Source organism: Amphiura filiformis, chromosome 2 (assembly GCF_039555335.1).
Source record: "Amphiura filiformis chromosome 2, Afil_fr2py, whole genome shotgun sequence".
Taxonomy (NCBI): Eukaryota; Metazoa; Echinodermata; class Ophiuroidea; order Amphilepidida; family Amphiuridae; genus Amphiura; species Amphiura filiformis.
This window is the reverse complement of record NC_092629.1, coordinates 37,583,699-37,611,615: the sequence shown is the minus strand read 5'-3', so window position 1 is coordinate 37,611,615 and position 27,917 is coordinate 37,583,699. Positions and strand designations below refer to the sequence as shown.

The 27,917-nt window shown below is 37.8% G+C and overlaps 1 protein-coding gene across 1 annotated transcript; it reads left to right on the top strand.

The window, feature by feature from the left end:
* Positions 1 to 594: 594 nt before the first annotated feature.
* Positions 595 to 27,917, top strand: LOC140146176 (putative ferric-chelate reductase 1). The gene is made up of 13 exons (XM_072167947.1): positions 595 to 897; positions 3,183 to 3,307; positions 4,922 to 5,104; positions 6,993 to 7,085; positions 7,916 to 8,087; positions 9,347 to 9,460; positions 10,631 to 10,749; positions 11,171 to 11,269; positions 13,234 to 13,346; positions 13,878 to 13,935; positions 16,156 to 16,305; positions 17,657 to 17,748; positions 27,463 to 27,917. The coding sequence occupies exons 2-11, from the start codon at positions 3,242 to 3,244 to the stop codon at positions 16,156 to 16,158; spliced, it is 1,020 nt and encodes a 339-aa protein (XP_072024048.1). The 5' UTR covers positions 595 to 897; positions 3,183 to 3,241; the 3' UTR covers positions 16,159 to 16,305; positions 17,657 to 17,748; positions 27,463 to 27,917.

Here is a 27,917-nt window from a genome sequence, read left to right as displayed (position 1 = left end):
CAGTTCTTTTGTTGCAAAAATGGGCAAAATGTGACTATTTTAAGGCATAGGCTTAAAAGTAATTCCGAAAATCACTGTCCCATTTTACCCTGTGTCCCATTTCACCCCAGTCTACCCTAGGCCTAGAACTTTCAGTAACAATACATATAAAACATACAATCCTACCCTATGGCCAAATTAAAGCAAATCATCTTCTTTTTCTCGGAGCAAATGGACCACTATTAGCTACTATTTTATGGGACTGTTCAGAAAAGTTCAGTTTTTCATAAGCAAATTTATTTCGCCCCCCCCCCCCGGCATACTTTGTCTTAATAGAATACTGGCCAACACTCCAGGTGGAGTCAGACGGTCAGGGGGGGGGGCGAAATAAATTTGCTTATGAAAAACTGAACTTTTCTGAACAGTCCCATAAAATAGTAGCTATATAGTGGTCCAGCACCAGGACTCCTGGCAGGAGCTATAAATATCCCTACTTGCATGACTTGCAGCATTCGCGAGGGTAAACGCAAAGTAGCCAGGCACCTGAGCAGGGTAGCTAGACAGAAACACTGTAGCATTGAAATTTTATTTACCGTAAAAATAGTTGAGTAAAATTTAATTCCTGGTTTCATACGCCGCGCCTGACTGCACTGCACTGGTTTTTGCACCCACTGCACTGTTTGCATCAGGGTCTGGTTTGCATATTTAATGTCGTGTGGCAATTGAAAGTGATTTGGGTCGAAGAACAAGGAATTTGATATGCTTTGCTTCTATGTTCTATTTCGTGGTTGACACTTCCGGGGTTGAAACACCCTGAAGTCATTCGAGATTCCCTGGCTTTTTTTACTCATATTGCAGTGATGGATTGAATGCTACATGCTGTCAACACAAGATAGTCTGTAGGCCTTAACAGATAAAGTAAGTCAAAGCCATAACTTTTTTTGTTGCAAACATGTAAGCTTAAAAACAAATGTAAATATATATTCACAAAAGTGTTTCCTATTATGTGACATGATCTGCTCCATGGGGGCCAAATGAGGCATTTTTGAAAATTGAGTTAGTATAGGCCTAATCACTAATAGAGAGTTCCCGTGTTTTGGGTTACCCGCCATCTTGGAGGGAAACCTAAACTCCGTTTACAATTTTCAGAATACCAACACTCGCGCAATACTATGATTAGCAAATGTTATTTTGTAGTTGTAGCACCAATAGGGTCATCAAAGGAATGAGGAATACGGCGGTGCGAAGCACGTTATAAACACTATTGTAGTCCGTTCCGCTTGAAAACACGGGAACTCTCTATTATTACCTTGAACTAACCGGGGGAGGGGGGGTGGCACTCAACACTGACAAATGACCGTACGGGTATGTTCCTCTGGAAAGACCCCCCCCCTCTCTGGAACCAACAATAGGCTATCATTTATCATATACTGAAAACACCAAAGGTCTAGCATACTTGGATCTAAAGTTCTGAAGCTTTGTGATGTTAGGGGTGGTGCAATCCTGGGGGGGCAATAATAAATGTGTTCCCCCGGAGTGGTAAATTATAGAGGGGGGGTTGGCAGGCCAAAAGGGGGGGCAAGCAATTTTTGGCAGGTCGAAAGGGGGGTCAAGCAATTTTTGGCAGGTCGAAAGAGGGGGGCAAGCAATTTTGGGCACAGATATTTTGGGCACCGTTTCTATATACGGCTTAGGTGTAGGAAACGTTAGGAACACATTCAAATATGCAAAATTTCCTGCTCGCTGCACTCGCATTATATGATAAGACAATTTAAGGTTTTAAATTTGAGTTCCCCAAAATGTGTAAGGGAGGGGGGGCAATTATATAATGCAGATTTTTTGTTTTTGCACAATTACCACTTTGAAATTTTAAATTAATTGTTAATTCCATTTACTATGCAAACTTTTAGTTGCAACATTTGAAAATTATGAATATTAATTTAATGCTTTTTAAATAGGTTGCAGTGGTGTGTCCAGGGGGCTTTGGGTGCTGAAGCAGCCCACACTTCAAAATCATGTAAAATCAGCCGTTTTTTGGCGATTTTAGCCATTAACCCACCGCATAACTCTGAAAGCCCCTCTGAGCTCCCCGCAGGAAAAGATCGTGGACACGCCGGTGGGTTGCAGAAGCACTAAAAAAGCTACCAGGCTGTTTTATACTTCTGTGTTTACAGGCTACTTAAATGTAATGTACGGTCATATCTTCAGGTTCATTGAGCAATCTGAATTCAACCCACCATATGTATAATAGGGCTGACTGTGCCATGTATAGTGAAATACACTGGCTCAGGTTAGCATGGTTAGGGACTATTCACAAACACTTTTAAAAAGGGCAGGTCTATTGCAAAAACAACATCATATCATTGTCAAGCTAATATTATGAGGACATTATGACTCCTTTTTTGAGAAAATAAGACGCAAAAACCAACTTAAGCGGTGAGTTCCTTCGAACGAGACAGATTTGGCCTAAAAAAAGGTGACGTCATGAAATGAGATGTGCCCGCTTTGAGAAAAGGGACTATAAACGCTCTCAATGGACAGGTACCTAGCATGCTAGACCATTTAAGGTTTGCAAATTGGGATCCCAAAAATCCCAAAAGGGGGGGGGGCAAAGAATTTTTGGCAGGCCGAGAAGGGGGGGGAAGCGATTTTTGGTGGGCCGAGGGGGGGCAAGCAATTTTTGGCGAGCCGCTTGGGGCTCATAATTATTGCACAGCCCCTTAGGAGGGTCAAAATTTTTAAGGGCCCCCTTTTTGCATCAGGCCCCCCCCCCAACAAGTGTTTGTGAACGGTCCCTTGGGTTTTTTTAGGGCAGCCAGGTAATTTGCCTAAAACCTGCTATGGCACCAAGGCAATCAAATGCTAAAGAAGGTTTTACATATCCCTGTTTTGGGGTACCCAAGCAGTGGTGATATATGGTGTAACCATGTTTTTTTTTCAGGGGAGGGGGCGCAGGGCAAGTCAAGGCAACTTTCTAGGTGGCAATCTTGGGACTAAAAAATTCAAAAATGCCTACAAATCTGAAATATTAAGGCAGTCATGAGAGGTTCTCATTCAGCCTATAGTTAGATTTTCAGCACAGAGTTATGATTGTGCTCATAAACCTTAGCTATTTGCATAAAATTTGTTTGTTTTTTGTATTTTTTTGTTGTTGTTGTTCTTTCTTTTTCTTTTTAACCAATTATCTCCATTTGATATTGCAGATTGCAAATTTAAGGTATTTTTAATTGTATCATCAAAATAACCACTTCCAAGCTTCACAATGATGGCAGTGGCTTTAATGATCATTGCCATGACGATGCTGGGGATGCAAGTGCAGGGACAGGAAGTGAGTCAAAGAAAGTTGTAGTTTGCCAAATAATATTGAGCTATTCCAGAAAATAAGTGCACACACCCTATATAGAGCAGTCAATTTTCAATAAAAGAAATGTATGGATTTTCAGGTTGCTTCCTGAAAACGATTGAAATTCCAGTTGCCAAAGTTACTGGAAAAAGCTTGGAAATGAAATAAAATGTATAAAAAATCACAGAATCGATTGACCGAAATGCCGGACTCTTAAATTGAGGATTTCTCATTTTGAACTATTTTTCTGCTTGATATTTTGGCCTTTTGGGCACTTTACAAGTCTGGATTTCCAACATTTATTCGAATGCTTTGCAATTAATGGTTGCACTTTAATGTTGTTGTCATGTAGCTGACTTAAAGAAGGGGACTGGTGGTTATCTCGATGTATCTTTCTCCACAGTTCCAAGTACAGGGCAATAAAAACAGAAATACAAAAAAAAAACAATCACGACTGGATAAAAATCCAGAAATCCAAAATACTCTGTAGGGGTGTGCATCTATTTTCTGGAAGAGCCCTATAATAAAATATTGAATATATATAAGTTATTTTATTCATTTGTAGTGTATGTTTTTGATGTGTTTTTTTTTGGGTATAATAAAATATTGAATATATATAAGTTATTTTATTCATTTGTAGTGTATTTTTTTTTTGTGTTTTTTTTTTTGGGGGGTGGCCACATAAAAAATAAATTGGTTTCATGTCCCCTAGCTCCCTGCTCACTTTCTGGGATCAGTTTAGAAACAAATAGTTTTTAATTTACAATATAATAATAATAATGCTGACAAACAAGTTGATAAGTCAACCAACACAAATCACTTCACAAGATTTGTTTTTTTAATTTTCAAATAAATTTAAGTGTGTAATACATAATTTGTAATAAAACTGTAATGCTGATTAACAGGTTTTTTTTAAATTTTTCCATTGAATTTAAGTTTTTAATACAATGTAAAATTGTAATCCTGATAAACAAGTTGATCAAACAACATGAATAATTTTCAAGTGTTTTTGTGGAACTTTAGGGGTATAGCCCTAATAATCTTATAAAAAAGGGCCCATCATAAAAATCCCTCCATCCTAACTTCTTCCCAAAATGGAGGGGGTGTGAAATAAGTTTTTAATTTTATGTGCCGCCTTGTTTGTGGCCTTGAGTTATGAGTAAATATAGTAACATATTGTTGTTGTGGTCAAACCTTTTTTCTATTCCATTCTCATTCTCATTCCTGTCATATCCTTTCCTCTCCTCTTCTCTCTTCCCCTTTCCTCTCGCCCCCACCCCACCCCTTTCTTCTCCTCTCTTCTCTTTCCCTCTCCTTTCCTCTCTTCCACTCACCTCCCCTTTCCCTCTCCCCTCCCCCTCCTAGCTCCCCTCTCCTTTCCTCCCCTCCCCTCTGGCCTACCATAATTGTGGGGACTTTGTTATTTTTGTCCCCACTTATATAGTAAAATCTCTTTGATGTCCCCACAATAATGGTTGTGCAAGACCTCACTCTTCCCTCCTCTCCCCTCCCATCTCCTTTATCCTTTCCTTTCTTTCTAAGTACTTCATTCCAAAATATAAACCACATTTTGTGTTTCTCACCTGAACCCAAACACAGATCACAAGAGATGGATGTGACATAACAAAGGGGTGTTTTTCAGAGCCAGACTCTTGTCCTGATCCTGCTAGCTGTAATTTCTTTCTTTCATGGAGACTCAATGCTGATGACGATAATGTATTTGAGATGACGGGGGATGCATCTACCTATGTTGCTGTGGGCTTCTCCAAATCTGGTCAAATGGTAGGAAATCATTTTTTTTTTTACCAAATGTTTTTAAAATTTAGAAGAACCCCACAGGGCTGTGGGTGACAGGCTGCATATAACTATGTTGCTGTGGGTTTTTTTCAAGTGTAGTTAGGACATTGATTTCTTTCTTTCAATGCGGAAGACGATAATGTATTTGAGATGACGGGAGATGGGTAGACCTATGTCACTGTGGGTTTCTCCAAATCTGGTCAAATGGTAGGAAATCATTTTGTTGGTTTGTTTATCAAATATTTACTATTATAATGCCGTAAAAACTTGGATAGTTAACATAATGCTTACTATCAAGCGCAAAACATGCAAACATGAAGTGCCCCATCCACAAAAGTGTAAAGGATTTTGAGCAAATCTTTGATACACATGTAGTTATATACGAACAAGTAAGCCTGCAAATTGGTGTCTCAACCCCATTAGGTCATCAGTAATGCTTCATGTTTTCAAAAGCACTCGATAGTAAGCACATATAATGCTAACTATTTAGTTTTTATGGTATGATTATGAGAATTGTTTTTTTAATATTGCAATATTTCTGGGACGTCATTGCAGTAGACATTTTTGGCGCCCGGGAATTTTGAATATGGCATGTTGAGAGACAGCTGTTTTAATTCATTTTTATGGTCAATACTGTAAAAACTTGATAGTTAACATATGTGCTTACTATTGAGCGCTTTTAAAACATGCAAACATAAAGTGCCCCATCCACAAAAGTGTCAGGGTTTTGAGCAAATCATCGATACACATAGTTACATACGAACAACCCATTAGCTCAGTTGGTAATAGTGCTGGACTTTGGTACAATTTCATGTTTTCAAAAGCACTCGGTAATTAGCACATATGCTAACTATCAAGTTTTTACGGTATGATTGTGAGAATTGTTTATTAATATTGCAATTGAATTTTTATTAATATTGCGATTGAATTGAAGGGGGATTGGAAGCGGCGTAGCTGGGATTTTTTCCAGGGGGGCAAGCCTGTATGGGGCGGGAGCCCAAATCTACCAAATTTCCCTGCACTAGGGGGGGGGGGGCAGGGGCCCAAATCGACAATTTTGCCAGGCTTATTGATAATAATCATAAAATATTGCATATCGTATGGCTTCTCCATCTCTCTGCCCCTCCTCTTCCTCTCTCCCCTCTCTCTCTCCTCTTTTTCCTCTTGCTCCCGCCTTTTTCCTCTTTTTTCCTTGCACTAGGGGCGGGGGGCCCAAATAGGCAATTTTGCCAGGGAGGAATTGCCCCCTGCCCCCCGGCAGCTACGCCACTGGGGATTGGTCTCCGAACTGTTTTACTGTAGATTATTTATTATATCTGTGGGTTTAAGTAAAATTTGGTGCCAAACTAATTACACAAGTTTTCTCTGTGCAAAAATACCTTCATGTTTGTGGTCAGTTGCTGTATTAATACTAGAGTTATGAAGATTAAAATGGTAACAAGACTTATGGGACACCCTGTACTTTTAATTTTTGCTTAGATTTCTTTTAATTTGATGTTATGTAATTATAACTAAGGCCTAAAAATATTGTTTGATTGGCGTTAAATCTAAATTAAATTAATTTATCTTTATTTTTATTTTTTAATTTTATTTTTTTTTTGCAAAAGAAAAAAAGTTCGGGTCGGGCTAAATCTTAGGGTAGGTCAGGTTACGCCAATCAAACAATTTTTTTAGGCCTAATAACTTGTTTTTTATTATAATATGTTTTGTATGTTGTATTATGTCCATGCCCACAAGGTAGAACAACTCTGTTGATTTTGGTCTCTGTGGTAAAATAAAGCTTCCTATCCTATCCTATTCTATCCTATCCTATAATACTGTCAATTTGATTAAATTTTTGTTCATTTATATTTATTATATGTTTTCTTTGCAGAGAGATAGTGATGTATATGCATGTACTGACAATAATGAAGTAGTCAGATCACGTAACACAGTTTCCAATGTCAACGATCCATCACCAGAGTTGGTGAGTACGACACTAGGAGTCTGTCGGTTGCGATATTTGTTGAAAAAAAGGGGGTCATTCAGTGGTGGCTCCAAGAAAATGGGATCATTATGTGTGGAAACGCTAACAACTGGGTGTCATTGACCATGAAAAATAACTTTCTGGGCAAAAATTTGCAAAATTTTGCTAAAATTAGCCATTTTGAAGCTAAAACTGCATAAAATTGTTTTTGTGTACAAAAAAAATTACAACAGATTTGGTATAAATTGGGGTCATTGGGTGTAAGCTGATGAAAAAAGGGGTCATTGGGTGCCTGGGTGGCAAATCTGCTGAAAAAGATGGTATTGACCAATATATGCAACCCCCTTCCATTCCAAAGAAAATTTTGACTAGAATAGGGAGACAGGTGTGGTGTAGATGCTGAAAACTCAGTGTTAACAATGGGCTGTTCCATTTAAACTCCACATTACCCCTGTAGAAGATTTACCTAAAGTCTTACACAGAGGGAGTATGAGTTTTGAATAGAATAGACAATTGGGTAGCTTCCATTTCAAATACTTACTCCAGTTGTGGAAGATATAGGTATGTTGTAAGCCATGAGTATGGGTTTCAAAATGATTAAGTCTGACTAATTACATTTGAAAAACATACTCCCCCTGTTGAAGGTATTCCCAAATTTTTCCACAGGGGTAGTGTAGATTTCAACTGGAATAGCCCAATGTCAATTTTATATGAAAATTGCTATATTTTGTCAATTTAGCACAAAAAACACCTTCCTCCTCCCTTTTTCCAAAAATGTGGGGATGTGAAACAAGTTTTAAATTTTATGTGGCCTTATATAACTCTTACAGAAAGGTGTTAGTGATGTCTCAGTGTCCGTTACCAACGGGAGGATACAGTGTCAGTTTACCCGGCAACCAAAACTCAACAATGACAATGATACAAATTACTACGATCTGTCTGCTGGGAGTATGTACACTATCATAATGGCTAAAACTAGCAGCGGTGCTCTACAAAATGATGGTAAGAATAACCCAATAACCCATGGGGTTAGGTGTGGGGGTGGGAGACGGAGGCATAGCACTGGAGTATGAATTTCAAATGGGTCATTATGATTATAAAAAAGAAGACAGTATCATCTTTTTCACCTTTTTTGCACTAGAATAATCAAGTAAACTCAAAGCAAGAACTTTAAAGTTACAGTGCAGTGGTGGGGGTGGGGTGTAACACTTTGATCCGAAGTGCCAGGGGTTAATCATTCTGCTGTGTCCAGGGACCAGCAAAAGGTAAACCCAGCTCTGCTTGTTTCACACTCAGACTAGCTCTGTGATTTTGTTCTTCATTGGAATTTTGAAAATCTGCCGCTGATAAAGCTTTCTTTAGTGTAGCTCCAGGACTGGGCTATTACCAGTTGAAATCCATGCACCCCCTATGAACATTATGACCTTGTTCTCTCACACAGGAGGTGAAGATATCAAATGGAGTCTTGATCCCACCCAGGTTGGCCCATTTGAAATTCACACTCCCTGTGTGAGAGATTAAGGTCCTGTTTTCCCTAGGGAATATATGAATTTCAACTGGAATAGTCAGTTATGGAACAATAATACCCATAAAAGTGTCTCTACTAGTTATATGCTCTTAAAACATTCCTCTTAATCGCACAGTAATTTCTTTTCATTCATGTTGTTAATTTGTTATGAGCTGACATGTTGTTTATTATTTGCTTGTTGCAGTTGTTGTTGTTGTATTTTTGTATTGTTGTATGTTGTTGACATATATAATAATAATATTTTGTGCTGTGGTCCAAAGAATATATGACCATCACACATCACCAAAGAATATATGACCACCACACATCACCATGAAGCACCATGCTTTTAAATTGTAAAAGACTGGCATTGATTCATATCATGCTGCGCTGGCACCATTTAAGTCTTGTCAAAATGACCAAAAAATCAAATTTGAATAATTTGCCTTGTCAGAGAGGGACTTCAGAATCTTGACAAAATGAAATGGGTAATATTGTCAAATATATGAGTCGGTGATCTTGTCAATTTGAATAGTTATTTGTTAAAATAAAACAGAAACTATTCATTTTGATTGTCAGTTCAAAGAGATAATCATTAAAAAGTGATAATATACCTGATCAAAATGAACAGTACATCTCAATCATCAAAACGAATAGTTACAGGATCAAAAATAAATGAGCAGGGATTCTATTAAAAAAACTGACTAGTATGGAATTAGAGTGTGTATTATATTTTGTTTTTACATCTCTTCAGGGAATATTGACTATCATTATGGAGGCCAAGTACAGGGTAGCAGACCTACAGATTTTGCTCAAGTAGACAGTGTAGGAGCAGATCAATTGAAAACCAAACTTCAAAAAGCTCATGGTAAGTGGGAAACAAGAAATGTCGTTAAAAAAGACAACACCATGGATGAAGTTCATGTTTCATAATCCATGCATACACACCTATTGAAGTCATGGCCTTAATCTTCCATATAGGGAGTGGTGAATTTCAAATGGGGTTTACGAGAATGGGTGATTCCATTTGAAATATATACCCCCTGTGTGATGGGAGATAAAGGTCAAGTCTTCCATAGGGGGTGTGTGAATTTCAAATGGAATAGCCCATTGATTCGATGAAGCAAAATGAGTCCGATACTGATGGAAATCAAATTTCATAAGTTTATAGTACCGTACTGACGCGAGTATAGTCCCACCCCGTATTTGGGTGAACATTTTTCAAAATTGGGGGGTGGGACTATACTAAAAAAAAAAAAAAAAAATGCATTTTGAAATCATTAATAGAGTATGACATGAATACAAATTATCAATTTTCATATTAAAAATACAAAACATCTTGAAATTTTTTTTTTTTTTTTTCAACCATGAATGAACCTAGCATTTAGGTCTAGGTCCTGGGACACTCCAAAGCCGAAAAAATAAATAAGAGGCCGCCTCCTTTTTCCAGGCATTAATGTATACGCTAAAACTGCTCTAATTATGGGTATTTACGCAGATTTTGGGATAAAAAATTTAAAAAAAACCTCCTCCTCCTTATTTATTCTTTTGGCAAACACATACATGAACATTCATGTACAACAATACTCTTGGGCTGCTAGGGAGGTCTGAACGCACAAAAGAATAATATATGTCACCAAAAGGGCAGGGCCCCCGGTGCTCAGCTCCCAGCTCAGAAGTTCTGTTGTTTTTGTTGTTGATGTTTTGTCATTAATTAAACCCTGGATTATGCAAGCTATATGTCATTCACATTGGGCCTTTCCATTTAAAATCCATACTCCCCCTGTTGAAGATTTTTGATATATCTTCCACAGAGGGAGTAAGAATTTCAAATGAACACATTAGGCAACTCCATTTGTACACACACCCTTTGAGAAAGATTCAACCTGAATCTTCCACAGAGGGTGGGTGAGTTTCAAATGGAGCTACCTGATTTATTCATTCCGTTTGAAATTCATACTCCCTCTGTAAATCTTCCACAGGGGTAGTGTGGATTTTAAATGGAACAGCTCGTTATGTATTGATTCTTTGTTTATAGGTTCATTGATGATCATAGCCTGGGTTGGCTTGGCTAGTCTTGGCATCACAATGGCAAGATACTTTAAGCCCTTTTCCTCTGGTACAAAGATATGCGATCAAAAACCTGTATGGTTTGCGGTGAGTATGTCATGCTGTCTGTTGGGATATTTAGGTGTGTGCCAGCAAATGAGGACACACACACTCATTTTTCATTTGGTTTTGTCCCCGGGTTTTGTCAAACCAAAATGCCAATTCATTTATTTATCAACAAACCTGATGAAATGATTCCAAAAAAAAAATCATTAGCATTTGGATGACTGTTTAGTATGATGGTCCAAAATTCGTCAAGTCGCTCATGTTTCACAGTTATACCTACCCCATTAACAAACCTTATATCCCACTTTACTACATCGCACATCAAAATATAGATTTTGATGATTTTGATATCAAATGAAAGATCCTATTTTTCTCATAAACATTCAATACAAAACAGTCACCCTTAAATGCTAATGATATATATTAGATAAATTGATAATAACTTCACCTTTATTTTCAATAGGTACATAGGTTTGTGATGGTATCAGCATTTGTGTTCACAGCTATTGCATTCATTATCATCTTTGTTGCTGTTGGAGGATTTGTGGACACCAGCGGTCAGGTAAGACATTGGGCTATTCCCGTTAAAATCCATGGATCCCCTGTGGAAAACAGGATCATAAACTTCCACACTGGGAGCCTGGGGGGCCACTGTAATGGTGAAGGGGGGTATCGGGCACGTCCATGGACTCTCAAAAAGCACCCTAAACACTGAGACTAAAATTTGCACCCCTAAACAAGTATAAGTATAGAGCGATTTGCTACCCTAAACAAGTAGTTGTCTTTTCCCTACCCTAAACAAGTAATTGGTGCAATTATTACCCCTAAACAAGTAAACACACAGAAACGGGTGTGTTTTTTAAACCCTAATAAGAAGCTGCTGCCTTGGTCAATTTTGGAAATAACTTGGGCCAAAAACGTGATTTTGGGGTGACAATCAAGTCCAACAGGCCGCGACAAATATTATTTTTAGCTTGCCCGATCGATCAGGCACTAGTCAAGAATTGAAATTTCATGTGAAATTACCCCTATTCCCGCAACAATTGTCAACGAAGTCACATAGGCCTGGTCATCATGGCAAGTATGCCGAATTTGGCAGTTTCATTCTTTTCTCAGTTAAGTTGATACATAAATGAGTATTCATGAAAAGCACTATAAAAGTTAACATTTCTTTCACTACTGCTTGTTTCTTGTGGAGAATAATGTGCATTTATGTGAAATTTTGTCCGTAAAGTCACACGATTTACGTATTTTTTCCAACCACTATGTCTCAAACTCGATATTATGTAAATACATGACCAGCTGACATCATTGACGTCATCATATAGGCACGTAACAGGTTCTACAATTGGCTAAACTATAGTGTAATACCAATACGTCACATAGCGTCATGTTCATTTGCATATATGATTTTCAGTCTGGTATGGGATATGAGTGCCTAGCATCGAAAGATTTGAGTCCCGTTGGCAAAACTACCCTAAGTACGTAAGAGCTCCAAAAACATGTACCCTTTTACACCAATTTTACATGAATTTGATACCCTATTCACGTTACGCACGTAATGTGCCCTTGACTGTAAAAATACCCTTTTTACGTGAATTTACGGACGCGCCTGATACCCCCCTTCACCATTAGAGTGGACTTTCAAATGGAGTTGCCTGAATGGATGACTCTAATTAAAATCTACACCCCTTGTGTGGGAGATTAAGGTTATGTATTTCATAGGGGGTGTATGAATTTAAATTAGAATAGCCCATTACTTTATCATTGCCTTAAACAAAGTGTGCATTTTCACTTCCCAATTTGAGTCTCCCTATGGTATTCACAGTGATTGCATTCGATCATTATAATCTTTGTTGCTGCTGGAGAATTTATGGACACTTAGTATTTTTTTAATCCCAAAATATTAGTTCTGTATTTTTCTGGAATGGTGAGCAGATGCTAGTGGGCAAGTCAAGTTGCAGGGAGACACACAGCTGTATTGGTGTACAACACGCATGTCCAAAAATGTCTAAAAGGGGGATTTTTTTTTGTAAATTTAGTGGTCTTTTTTTCAAACATCAATTTTCAAGGAAAATAGATCTGTATTTATTTCAAGAAGCTGCAACAATTATGGTTCTTTTTGCGACAGTTATTGAAGAATGGAAAGTGGAAAAACTATTAGGCGACGAAAAAAGAAAACCCTGTTCTACGGGCCCGACCGACCCATATTTTGTACAAATTGGGGAAAAAATTTTCCTGTACAAATGAATGCTGATCCATATTTGAAAAATTAGGAACAAAATTTTTTTTGTATTTTCCCAAATCGCAAAATATTGACAGATTTTGGTGATTTTTTGGGTCATTTCAAAAAAAAAAAAAAAAAAAAAAAAAAAAAACGGCCGACCGACCCTACTTGAAAGGTCCGTCCGCCCGTAGAACAGGGTTTCTTTTTTTCGTCGCCTTACAGATCTTTTATGCAAGATTCATACAAAGTGGATATCAGGATGAAGTATCTTTTGATTTATATTTTGTCTCACACTTCAGGACGTATCGGGAAGATCGAGAGTGACGCATGCTATATTTGGAATCATTGTGACCATATTAGCCATTGTGAATCCAATTATGGCAATATTTAGGCCTCATCCTGGTGAACCAAAGTAAGTCATATTATAGAATAATATGGTAAAAGAATTATAGAAACAGGGATCTAATACCGAAGGAAGGAACAAAATCAAAAGTTATGTTCTGATCAGTGAAAACACAATGCTATAGTTTTATTAGACTTGCAAATTGTCCTAAAAATAAGCTTTACAATTCATTACATGCCGATGTAAATTGTTTGTTCACACCGAAGTAAACAATCAATAAATTGGTTTGTTTTCTATTGTTTTTTGAGAGGTTGAATGGGCCTTATTTCATTCTTGGCAAATGACGACATTATTTTTCCATGACTGGGCATATGCACGGTGGATCCAGTTGTTTGACGTTACACAATTTTGCGGGCTTTGCACATACTGGCCCATCAAATCATATACCTATAATTGGCCAAATATAATCTGAAATAAAACATTTAATGTCCAAGTAAAATATGATCATATCCCACCTAAATTTAAATGCTTCTGCTGCCACTTGTTCGTAATCAAACTATACATGCTATATAAAATAATATTTTCTGCTCCCATTTTCAGGCGGCCTCTCTTCAACTGGGCTCATCGGATTGTTGGTATGGCGCACATGTCCTTAGTAGTAAGTAGATGTTTTATTTACAGGTGAAAAATAGCTTAAGATTATACATTGTACCTTTACAAAAAGACAGGCATAAATATAAATGCCAGTTTGTGCAATCCCGGGTGGCATTCGATATCCGGTTCACTTTTCCCCACTTGGGGTGTTGAACTGTACTAAACCAGAACCAGATATTAAAGATGTGCATTATGTGCACTCTAAGACCCTGTTTTTTATCTGCTTGTCCCGAAGATGCATATTTGTTCTCACTTCCCCAAAGCCCCAAGTCCCACCCCCATAGACCCCAAGTACCCCCTTTTTTCCCAAGACATTCCCCCATGCCAAACACCCTATTTTGTTCTTGTCCCCCAGGCAACTTTTAAACCCAAAACCCTTTTTGTGGAAAAGATATGCTGTTACAACTGATTTATATATATTGTTTTAGAATATGTCCCCAAGAGAACTCAATTTTAGGATCTTCCTCAAAATCCCCCATTTTGTAGCATCTGCCCCCAAAAGACCCCATAATTTATGATTTTACTCAAAAGACCCAGATGCTGGCCAAATATCCTAATTTTTAGCATTTTCTCCCAAAAGACCCCTATAACAATAACCAAATGGGCTATTCTAGTTGAAATCCATACACCCCTATGGAAGCCATGACCGTAATATTCCACACAGGGAGTGTGAAATTCCAATGGGGTTACCTAAATTTGTGACTCCGTTTGAAATCTGCACCCTCTATTTTCCAATACTCAATCCCAAGACTTCTTGGTAAGTTCCTTCACTGCCCAGTTTTTTATCTTGCTCATTTATTGGGTTATTCCAGTTGAATTCCATACACCCATATGCAGTGGCGTGTCCAGGGGGTGGTGGTGGGTGGCTTTGGGTGCTGAAGCCCCCTGCACTTTCCTGTAAAATCAGCCATTTTTTGGCGATTTTAGCCATTAAGCCCCGCATTACTCTGAAAGGCCCTCTGAGCCCCCACAGGAAAAGATCCTGGACACGCCAGTGATATGGAAGACATTATCATAATCTCCTACACATGGGGTGCCGATTTCAAATGGAATCCCCCCCCCCCAATTCAGGTAATCCCATTTAAAATAGGGGATATAGGATTTCAACTGGAATAGCCCATTGTGTTGATGTGCTGAGACCAGTGTTCGAAATAAGTACTTATCCTCTTGTCCAAAAATCACGGGGGACAACCATATTGAGATATGTACTTATCCCTGGACAATCACTATATTTTACCTCCAAAAGTATGACACATTACGGGGACAACCAAAATGTATTGAGGACAAGCAGAATTTATGCTTTAGTTATCCTTGGGATAACCTCCAGATTTTCCTTATTTTCGGACACTGGCTGAGACCATGCAATATCTTTAAAATTTTCATTGACATTACCAGAAAAGCATGGCTGTAGCCCCCCCCCCCCTTTTTTCTGGGACATCTTACCCCCCCCCCCCCATCTTGGTTGCTGGCCACAATGAGATTTTATATTTTTAAACCTTTTTGCCAATTTCTGATTTTCATCCATTCCCCCCCCTTGACAGTCGCCTCCCACCTGCAAAAAATCCTGGCAGTGCCCACTGTCTGCATGTAAAAAATGCATAAAAGGCAGCAATTATAATAAACTAAGGGACTGTGCAATAATTATCGTACCCCGGCATGGTGAATTCTCAAAAGTGGTCTGCCAAAAATTGCTTGTCTCCCCCACCCTGGGCATGCCAAAAAATCTTTGCACCCCCTTTTGACGTTCCAAAAACCTTTGCCCCCCTTTTGACTTGCCAGAAAATATTTGCCGCCCCCTTTACACACTAAAGATTTGGGGGAACCCGAATAAACCCCAATCGTCTTACCATATAACGTGAGCCCCCCCCCCCCCTTTCGATCTGCCAAAAAAATGCTTGCCCCCATTTTGGCCTGCCAAAATCTTTGCCCCCCCTATAATTCACCACCCTGGGGAGCTCTGAGGTACACATAATTATTGCATGACTCCTAAGTTACTAACTACTGCCTTTCTTACAGTGCCACTGATTGGTTCATTACATGATATAATCACCTGATGAGTAACCAATCAAAATACAGCTTTTACATCTCTTGGCAATATCAAGCTTAACCTTTTTCAGCCTGACTGACCATAATTCTTACCACATCTCTGATTGGCTCAATATATCATAAAGCCCTCTTTGTAACCAATCAAAATAGTTTTAAGATATTTTTTTTTCTTTCACAGTGATTACCGTATGTCTAGGTCTTGGAGCAGGGGAGTCCAGACCACTTATAAGTGGTCTTGCCAGCTTTGTCTTCTATGTCATGATCGTCTTCATTATCTTGCATTTTGCCTTTTGGGTCGTCATGGAAATAACCAACTGTGCTAAATCAGGTAAGGCAGCGCAGCCAATGCTAGTCGTGGATGGTCACAAATGTCCTCATCATCCATTGTTCACCATTTACTTTAATGATGTATCTGTTGCACATCAACTGCACTGCATCATTTGTTATCAAATATCAAGTATCGTTTCCCCCGGCACCTCGATAAGAATAAGATATAGGTGTAGGGCTGACACTTTCACAGTAAGGGCCATTTCGGAGAGATCAAATGGTCGTGGATGGTCACAAAAATTATGTCCTCGGCATCCATTCACCATTTACTTTAATTCACATTTACATGATGTATCTGTTGCACATCAGCTGCACTGCATCATTTGTTATCAAATATCAAGTATCGTGCCCCCGGCACCTCAATAAGATATAGGTGTAGGGCTGACGCATTCACAGTAAGGGGCATTCAGAGATAGCAAAATAAGGGGCATTCAGTGAGAGCAACATGTAAATAAATATGGGGTCATTGGGTGAGAACATACCCTTTTTTTTAAATGGAACCTTTGGGTGAGAGCCGAAGCAGTGTCACAGAAACCTCGAACAATGAATTTCTACTTCTAAGTGGCATCAGATTTCTTTGCTTATTCAAAATAAATAGCAAAATCATGTGATAAATGAAAGTTGCTGTTCAGATTTAAAAATAAGGGTCTTTGGGTGACAGATCAAATGCAAAAATAGGGGATCTTAGGGTGACAGAGCATGTATTTGTAAACAAATATGTGACTCCTCGCCACAACTGAGCCCGGATGTCGCCAATCATCATTTTTGAGATATTCAACCAAAATATTCTGCTTGAAATTAGCTTTAAAATGATGTATATCATGTCTATAGTACTTGACATTTAAGTAGTGAAAAATCAATAAAACAGTCAATAAATCCTTTCTTTCCTATTGTTTATTGTTAAGTTCGATGGAGCATATCTCAATAGTGGCACTGGCGACATCCGGGCTCAGTTGTGGCGAGGAGTCACATATGTGGTCTTTGGGTGACAGCAACGCTGAAAAGGGGGGGGGTCTTAACAGCCCTAATTATGTGTCACTTCCAAAATTGGGACTGCTCCCTCCCCCACCCTCCCCCACCCTCCCCCATCCCGGATAATGGGCTTCTCCATTTGAAATCTATACTCCCATAATATATGAATGTGATGACCTTAATCTCCCACTCAGGGATAGGGTTACCTGAATGAATGGGTGGAGGCATTTGAAATTTATGCTTCCTGTGCAGATGGGAGATTATAAGGTCATGTCTTCCATAGGGGATGTATGCATTTAATAGTGCAACTGGAATTGCCCAATCACCCGGTTCATAGCTGTACCTCATGCTGTTAATTTGATTTTGTTTTTCAAATTCAGAGGGTGACATACCAATGCAGGACACCACAAATTACTCATCGGGAAATGGGTCTAGTAGTGACCACACACCAAGTAATATGGATTCCGACAAGGTAAGACTTATAGAATGAAGTCTAGTACTGACCAATTAACAGAGGGCAAGGGGGCATCAGTATTTTTCTTGTCCCCCTCCCCTACTTTTGAAGCAAAAAACCCCAAATTACGTAAATTTCCACTTTTCGCGCAAAATTCGTTGATTTTACCCCCCTGAAATTCACTTTGGCCCACTTTGCCCCAAGAAAATTCCTGGTGCCGCCATTGCCAATTAAACACACCAAGTAATATGGATTCAGAAATAGTAAGACTGGCATGAAGTCTAATACTGACCAATTTGTTTGTTTGCCTTCCACTGACCAACCCAAAATTAGGGTCGGAAATGTTTTTTTTTTTTTTAGTTTAGGATCTTAATGGTTTTTTATTACCTTTTTCCGTGTCTAAATTTCATTTCAAAGCTAAATTTGACCAACAACATTTTTCTTACTGTAAACATTAACCCTAACCCTACCCGTGGTTTTTTTGCTATCGGAAGGGAAAGAAGGAACGAAAAAGGAGAGAAGATGAAGAAGAAAGTCACTTGGCACCCCCGGGATTCAAACCTTGGACCCTTCGCATGCCACGCAGAAAATCCCCAGCATGTAGCTACACAGGTGACGTTGGCCCGGCCAACGATTCCCTGGGTATATATGGCTTGGTCTGATTGCGTCATCAAGTCCCGTGGAATGCATGCACGCAGAGTGGTTTTAATAGCTGCTTTAGTGAGTCCTAGTTGGGTTAGGGATAATATAACTGTCCATTCCTGCATCAATGTTTCCAATAAACTTAGCGTCTTATGCCTGTAAGTATACAGTTGTTTTCATTGAATTCATTTCTATGGTGTATCTTGCATATTGAAGGTCTGAAGTGAAGTATTGATGTATCTTTTCACATGACCAATGTTTATTGCCTATACAGGCCTATTAAATTTTGTTTTTAAATATTTTCCGACCGACCAACCCACCGCATAAATGCCACTGGAGGCCAAGTAAACAATTTTTTTGGCCTGATATGTGTTCAGACAAGGTAACACAGGAATGAATTCTGGTCTTTTTTTATCCGGCTGACCCACTTGATCTACTCAGTATCTACCAAAGCATGACAGTGGTGCGCAGCTGTACAGTCTCTACCTCGCAGTCAGAGGGTTGGAAGTTTGAGCCCTAGCACAGCGGTGCCATCATGTTGTGCACTTGGGCAAGGCACTTTACATAGGGCCTGCACTTTGGCTCGACATTTGAAAGGGGTGTGAATTCATTTTTGGATACGCCCCTATTATAATTAGGTAATACTCGAACACATTCCCTATATGTATATACATGTACCACATGTAGTAAATCTGTCTGCTTTATCTGTATTGTGCCTTTCTTAAGCAAATAGTTAAACACGATTTCATCAAACATTATAACAATAGCTCTTTTACAGTGTGCAATCATCCCGGGCAATAATTGGGCAATAATAGAGGATGTGCGTGAAATTATTGATTAGCTCCATACAAAGGATTTGAACCGGTGTCCTTCACGTAATCATGGCGCAATGCAGTGCATTCAATCAAACGTTGTCGTCAACCTATTTGATCCTATAGTGCATTTGTTATGTGTGTGAGACGAGCTGTTGCGGTAGATTGCAATAGCTTGTAATCATGCTTTTGTTGAATGAATTTGAGTACTCCGCCATATTTACGGTATGAACGTCATAATCTAGGAGCGTGTTTATAGTGAGCCAGATTATGCGGTATTTAGCTGGACTGCCACGCAGTCTATATTTGTTTATGTTTTACTAACCATTGCAAATCTAGACTACGCGGTAGTTTAGCTAAATAACGGAAAGATTGTCTCACTATAAACACGCTCTAGGTGATTATTTGCATTGGATGTCTTGAATACGCTGGCGAAGTTGTGTAATAATCGGATTAATGCTATAACAGTAGGTGAATACAAGTTTTGAATATATCGCGTTGCAAAGCCCCATTCAGTGATCCCAGCGAAAGTGAAAAAAATCAAATTGTTACTTTTATAAATTTTTTAATGAAAAAATGGCAAAAACCCAAGAAAACGGCAGTATCGACGAAGTTGAAGCCCCATTCAAATAGGCCTACATGTAGCTAATTTATATATACTGTCAGTATATAAATTCAATCAGTTCAATTCACGCCGAGTGTCCTTGACAGGTTTGACTCTGCTTCAGCGGTCATGAAAGAATTCAAAAGATAACCTCTGCCCCAACAATCCCAAGCAATTGTCTGAAACTGCTCTTCGGATGATGATAGTCATATAATGATCAAAAGATTATTACTGACTATATCATTGAAGACTGAGTTACGCAGTCTAGTACAATATCTGAATTGTGATCATTTTTACGATCGATAGTTCCCTCCACTCCTTACCCTGGCAATATGAATCAAAGAAAAATAAAGAAAAATTAAATAAAACAAGAAGAAAAAAAAGACAAAGAAAAAGAAACAATAAAAGAAAAACAAATATGAAAAGTTCGAACAATATTTGGTTTACAAAATTAATGTGACCGTGATGAGGCTCGAACTCACCACCTTCCGATTTAAAGTTCGAGCGCTCGTGTACCAAATTCTGACGCCTTACCAAGTGAGCTGTGCTCCTGAGATACGAAATAAAAATAAAATAATACACTGTATACCTGCTTGTGTCGGTAATTGATTTGCTCAAATTCCATAATGGTACAGTGCAACAGAGCAAAAATGCGCCAAAATTTAAAAGCTATATAATTTATGAACAATATACACTACACATAAAAATACTAATACAAGGGAATTTCAACATAAGAATCCAAACAATTAAGTACCAACATGCACAGCTTTGTCCTTATATCACATTTGGGTTTTAACAAAATGTTATCAAACCTCTACTGTGATTGGCAGCTGCACAAGGCATCTCTTTGATAGCTGATAATGGCCATCCATTCAGCAAGTGGCTACTAACTGACCTTGACAGGCTTGAATGAGCACTGTCATCTGCTACAAAACCATCACACTCTAGGACCTGGTCGCCTATATTTACTAGTCAACATTTGCATAGGAACCGCATAGTCGGAGGCAAGGTTCATTATTGATTGGAGAATACGTATTTATTAGTAATAGACAAGTAATATATATCGTGTGTTTGCGATTTATTCCGTAATCAATAAGTATGATGAACAAACGCATTTCTGGCAGAAGCACTCACAGCGTAGTGGTATTCGATTTCGACTGTTAAATAAAAGGTTGTGGGTTCGAACCCTGGTAGAATTTTAATTGGAACTAGAGCGGTTCTCGGCTTTCGCGGTTCTCGGCATTCGCGGTTCTCGGTAGTGTGGGTTGGTCCGTATGTGACGTTTCTGTTCAGAACCTTGTGTGACCCTTCCCCCCCCCCAGAAAAAAATCATCCGCCACCACTGGTTATAACAAGGGCCTTGTTAATGCAACTGGTGAGACAGAGCCTCGAATGACGTTTGTGTTTTCAGTCTGATTTCAGTTCCCTAACAGGTACAAAGTTTACGCATTATCATTAGGCCTACCAAGTATTGTATGTCCTATAATCTCTTATGTATGACATGGATCTTTACCATGATTGTGCAAGCCAAAAAAATATCATTTCAATACCCCAAACATGCGTTAAAAAAGACCATGTTTTACACATGCAACCTCAAGTTTAGACATATAATTTAATTTTCCCTAAACCCTCAAACACAAGAAAAATCATGCCGCCACCATTGGTTATGACAAGGGCCTTTTAGGGTGCACACCAGTAAATAACCACTGACTTTCTGTACAGACAGGGGCCGGGAAAACAACTCAGTTCTTCAAAACTTCCCCTTTCTGCAAGCAGAAGGTCAGATGACGACATCCATTGTAAAAATTAATATATGGATTTCAGGATTTTTTTTTCCAGAAATATTGTAAAAAGTTCAACCTATAACCCATACAGCTAACGCCACCTCACAAACAGCTTGGTGTTTCTGAAATGTAACACATTTTGAAAGTCGTCATAAAAAGTCGGATCCTGCTAAATTTACACAGACAATCTAATTTACAGGCCTAAATGATGATTAAATATGAATCAGGGCCTAATAGTTGCCTTTTAAGCCTTTTCTAATGTATTACATTAAGTCATATTGCACATTTCCTCGTTTCAAATACTGTTTTTTCCCTTCCAGGGTGTAGCTAGACTTCTCCGTACTCCACTTGCCAATTGTGCTTCTGGCTATTGCATTTAAGCTTAAAACTCTGATTATTATTTGTGCACAATTGATAGATTTTCACATCTAATCTTTTCAGTCACCGTCGCCCTCTGTTTGTTAGCTTCCCAAGTGGACTACTGACTTTGGATTATGGATAACTTTTTAACACGGGATTCTAAAATTGGTCATGATGTAATGCATCTTTAAATGAATCTGGCTTGTGATTGGTCCCCAGATATCGTTATTGATTGAACAAATTCATCAGGATCGGTAGAGTAAACTAGTAAACCAGAGTTCGTAGTATCTGATCCAAGAAAATGCACTTACTGTGTGCGTTTCAACAACCACTGTTGTCTTTGTCAACACTTGATGAGGAGTGACTGCAATCTACTGACAACCAACGCTAGAGGATATGTAAAATCAGACGGTTTTTGGCGATTTTAGCCATTAAGCCCCCCACCCCCCACCGCATAAATCTGAAAGCCCCTCTGAGCCCCCCTCCTGGAGACGCTATTGCAAAATCAATGGAGAGAAACTATACTACCTTGTTTCTTAATAAAATGTAACGGGTACATCAGGCAACTATGAGAGCCAAAAAGGCCTCAAATTGAGCAAAGAAAGACATTAATTTTCACGTGCATTTCAACCAAGGCGCTTCATTAGTGGTGTTAGCCCTTAATGTCATATTATCATGACCGTTTTATTTTGTTTTATGTTAAGGGCTGGGGTATGAACGTTTGGACAGTATTTATTGTGGGACATTAGAGCACATCAGACATATCGAATTGCATTCTGAATACTAAGAATGTCCTGATATCAAATAATTTTGATTTTTGAAATTAGCAATGTAATACACATTTTATGACAAATCATTAAAAATTGATATTTTGATATATAACAGTCCTCGAAGTAAATTTTATAAATTTAATGATACATTCTTTAAGTATATGTAGCTGGGAGGAAAGGCCGACGATCAATTGAAAATTTTGACCTTTACGTTATTGAAGATATGGATTTCCCCAAAATAGGTCTTTTGGGAAATAAAATCCATATCTTCAATATGAAAGGTCAAAATTTTCAATTGATCGTCGGCTTTTCCTCCCAGCTACATACACTTTAAGAATATGTCATTAGATTTATAAAATTTACTCCGAGGACTGTTATATATGAAAAATTTGAAAAATATCAAATTTTAATAACTTGTCATAAAATTTGCATTATATCGTGAATTTCAAAAATGAAAATTATTTGATATGAAAAGACATTCTTCGTATTCAGAATGCAATTCGATATGTCTGATGTGCTCTCATTTCCCACAAAAATACTGTCGAAACGCTCAAAACGCTCATTCCAGATCCCTTAAGTATATGTCATATTACATGTTTCACATTTATGCGATTTTAAATAATTCTTTATCATGTTTATAGGACATGCTCTGTTATATTTTTATATCCTCTTTTCATTCTTGAAAAGATAGATCATGCTTTTATTTCACCCATTGGGTATTTCTTTATTAATTTGTGTTTATATGGCGATTTCAAGTGGGATAATAACTCCTGGATGACGTAAGCATAATGTTGATAGATTTAAATATCATTATAAATAGGCACTTAATAATAATGATATTGAAATAAATTGATAAATAGATAAATTAATAGATAAATAAATAAAAGATATATAAGCCTAGATAAATAATAAATAAATGATAAACTAGGAGTAAATTGCAAACATTAAATATCTTAGAGCAAATGAGCATTTAATAAGTTTTTTTTTTTTTTTTTTTGCCCCTTCTTGTACGTTTTATCATTATTTTATCTTTTACTAATTTTTTTTGGGACATGCTCGCTTATTTATTTTTTATGTGTTCCTCTTATCATTTGTGAAGTATTTCTTTATTTTTGTTTTAGTACAAGTGATCACTGAGTATGTTTAACTGTGGAAATATCGGTAGATAAGGTGTTTTTTATTTCACCCTTGAGTATTATTTATAAGTGTATCAACATACATTTCACATGTCATGATTTTTCATTGTTTTATTTTAAAGCAATTCTTTATTGGGGTGCATGCTCTCATATATTAGGTGGTTTTTTTTCATGTTCCTCTTGTCATTCTTGATAGATGGCTGTTTATTTATGTCGCGTGTTAAGTATTTTTTAAATTTTTGGTCGAAGTGTATAATTATCATCACATGCTGTAGGCTACGCTGTTTATTTATATCGCCCTCATTTTCTTTACTTTTGTTTTTAGATCTTTAGTTCTTTATTTTTGTTTCTGTGAATATCATCCGAAAAGTAGGCCTTCTGCACATTATGATTTTTCCTTGCTTTATTTAACTCTTTACTGGGGTGCATGCTCTCTGCTGGTTTTTTTCATGTTCCTCTTATCATTATTGACAAGATAGCACCTGCTGTCGCTGTTTATTTATTTCGCCTAAATTATTTCTTTACTTTTGTTTTTAGATTTTGAAGTTGATATCATGATATCACACGCTATGTTTTATACCAACCGCATTGTCTGGTTAAAGACAGTTCTTGTTTTAAATCCTGAATACAATGTCAACATTCAGTTCGTTCACCTCACAATGCGGTGCGATGTTATATAACTGTATATATTGCAGGGTTGCCAAACCCAGCGATGTAATAAACCTAGGTCAATAGGATGAGTTTTGAAGATTTTCCTCGCTACAATTTCCTGTCCTATAGACACCAATTGAAGAATAAAAAAAATATGGCATGACTTCTCAACATTGGCTTACGCGACTTCTGGTAGTTTTTTATCTCATAGAAACCAACGGTTGATAAAAAAAATATTAGGCGACTTTTCAATGATTTGACCAGCGGTTTGCCCTCATTTGTTTGGCAACCGTGGTCTGTGTTAAGTGAATATATTTCGTAAGAAAATAATTATCATAGACCATGTAGACAGAGCGGACAATAGTCATAGGCGCTCTCCTCCATTTTGAGAAATATACTTTTACACACACACTACATTTATAATTAAAATGATCAGCCTTAAAGTTTTACCTTTTAGTGGGTTAAGCCAAACCTAAGTGGATGAAATATAAATCAACACTTCTGGCACTGATTGATTTCCGTAGTTGTTATATGGAATACGAGCTGTCTGTAGCTACAAAATTGTCTGCAAATCGGCTTTTGCCGGGCCTCTCTTTTTCCGCGTTTTTCTCATTAAATTAGGGTCCCGTTCAAATAAAAAATAAACTGGTGTCTAGATGTAATCACAGTTAACACACCAGGAAAATTATAGAATATACAACAACCTAGTTACACCTGTAGACTGCGAACAAACATGCACCTGGCCAGACCTGGCCGTAAAACAAAGTGTTCTCCCTACGGATACCCTTAAGGGTCACACAATAAATTTGTTTTTCTTTTGTTTAGTAAGAGGTAATAATTATGGCAATAAATCCGTAAGTTTGATTCTTATAACATACCGGTATCGTATTGCGTCCCGTTATAGTTGCAGAAAAATACGCGTGCAGGACACACATACGTACACCCCCCCCCCTCCACCCACACCCCCAGAGTATCGTGCAGCTTTACAATCGTATAACATTCATTGGCGCTAGTAGTAGTAAATTCAATTTTCTTTGCTTTACCTCACTTGTTCTAATCAAAAATAAAAGAGGACATATCTGACAGTAAAAGCTTACATTTTATGGAAATTATGTTTAAATTTGCTTAAACAGCACAAAACAGATAAAGCAGACTAATGTACTATACATAGGCCTATACATGTATGGTATGCCAGGGACTGTTTAAGAATATATCATTAGATTTATGATATTTACTTCGAGGACTGTTATATATCAAAAATGTGAAAAATATCAAATTTTAATAATTGGTCATAAAATTTGTATTATATCGTGAATTCCAAACAATGAAATTTATTTGATATCAGAAAGACATTCTTCGTATTCAGAATGCAATTCGATATGTCTGATGTGCTCTGATGTCCCACAAAAATACTATCGAAACGCTCAAAAACGCTCATTCCAGATCCCTTAATTTGGTTAATTTTCTTTGTCTTTTTTTTTCTTTTTTTGTTTTATTTATTTGTTTCTTTATTTTTCTTTGATTTATATTGCCAGGGTAAGGAGAGTAGGGAACTAAAGGCCCATTCAGTGATTTTTTGATTATTTTTTTTCATCCCGACGATCGTAAAAATCATCAAAATTCAGATTTTGGATACTAGACTGCGGAACTCAGTCTTCAATGATAGTCAGTAATTTTTATATTTTGGACATTATTATGACTATCATTTGAGGACTGAGTTCTTATGATCTGAGGAGCAGTTTCAGATAATTGCCTGGGATTATTGGGGCAGAGGTTATCTTTTGAATTCTTTCATGACCACTGAAGCATAGTCGAACCTGTCAAGGACACTCGGCGTGAATTGAAAGACCATGTCACTCGCCACAAAAGAATGTCAAAGGTCATAAAAGGCCTATGGCTGATTTTTTACCTTTCGTCATTGTCATAGATGTGCTAACATAGCTTGCTAGTGTAGTGGTTCAGCCGAAAGCCGTGTGTCTAAGACAACAAAATAATGCATTTACGTGAGTCTGTAATTTATATACCGGTACTGACAGTATATAAATTAGCTACATGTATTTGAATGGGGCTTCAACTTCGTCAATACTGTCGTTTTCCTGTTTTGTTTTTTTGCCATTTGTTTTTCATTACAAAATTTATACACGTAACAATTTGATATTTTTTTCACTTTCGCTGGGATCACTGAATGGGACTTTGTAGCGCGGATTATTCAAAACTTGTTTTTACCTACTGCTATATAGTATTAATCCGATTATTACATAACTTTGCCAGCGTATTCAAGACATAGGTTATGTACATGGGTATAGGGTATAGAGGCCCTGCATGCTTTTTATCGATTGGCTCCAAACAAAGGATTTGAACCGGTGTCCTTCACCGTAATCACGGCGCAGTCCATTCAATCAAATGTCGTCAGTGTGCGAGACGAGCGATGTATAAATCTGGAGGTCACATCATCACTTATCATGCTTATTGTAAAAAGTTTGTCCAATGCATATACTGTGTGTATTGTTCCCGGGTATTGTCAATGCAGTCAAGCAAACAGGTATTATATTTTGAAAAGGCCGCTATAATATATTCACAGGGGTGTCTTGAATGGCCAATCATATGGGACATAATCAAATTGCAGTGACTGCTTCCTTTGTTACCACATGTCAGTCATCTTGTGATTATTGGACCATGTAAACCTGCAAAAGACGAGCCAAAGTGCAGGCCCTATGACCTCACTTGCCTCTCTCTACCCAGGTGAAATGGGGAGCTGTTATAAATATTGTCCATTGAGCATGCCTTGAGCATTGTATGGCAGCTGACTTATTCAAACGACATTGGAATAAATGTAAAGCGCTTTGATACATGTAAAAGGCACTGTATAAATGCCAACATTTATTTATTTGAATATGAATTTACATTCTGTATCTTTTATCTTCTTTTTTATCATCTTTTATTTTTCTTTATTTTTTTTTTTTTTTTTTGCAGACTTCTAGACTGACTACCATGCTGTTTCTGGGCTATGTGGCTTTCATCATTCTATTTGTTTTCATCCTCTTTATCAGTGTGGCTGTGGCATAAACTTGGGGGTACAAGTAAAAATGACTGTGCATAAGTTGGGGGTTATCAGTATAAATGACTGTACGGTGATGTGCCGCAAACACAGGTGTCATTTTTGGCTATTGGTATAGAGGTTGTGCTTATGACGCATCATACCGTAAATATGGCGGACTACTATACTCAATTCAACAAAAGCATGATTGCAATCTACCACGACAGTTTGTCTCACAAACATAACAAATATACTACGATCAAACAGGTTGATGGCAACATTTAATTGAATGGACTGCACTGCACTGCGCCATGATTACGGTGAATGACACTGGTTCAAACCCTTTTTTTGGAGCAAATCAATCATTTCATGCACAACATCTATATCAATG

Excerpts from the sequence above, each read along its gene's own strand:
- LOC140146176 (XM_072167947.1), top strand. The coding sequence starts at position 3,242 with ATGATGGCAGTGGCTTTAATGATCATTGCCATGACGATGCTGGGGATG. Across the intron at positions 9,461-10,630 it reads CAAACTTCAAAAAGCTCATG|GTTCATTGATGATCATAGCC; the intron begins GTAAGTGGGAAA and ends CTTTGTTTATAG. Across the intron at positions 10,750-11,170 it reads AAAAACCTGTATGGTTTGCG|GTACATAGGTTTGTGATGGT; the intron begins GTGAGTATGTCA and ends TATTTTCAATAG.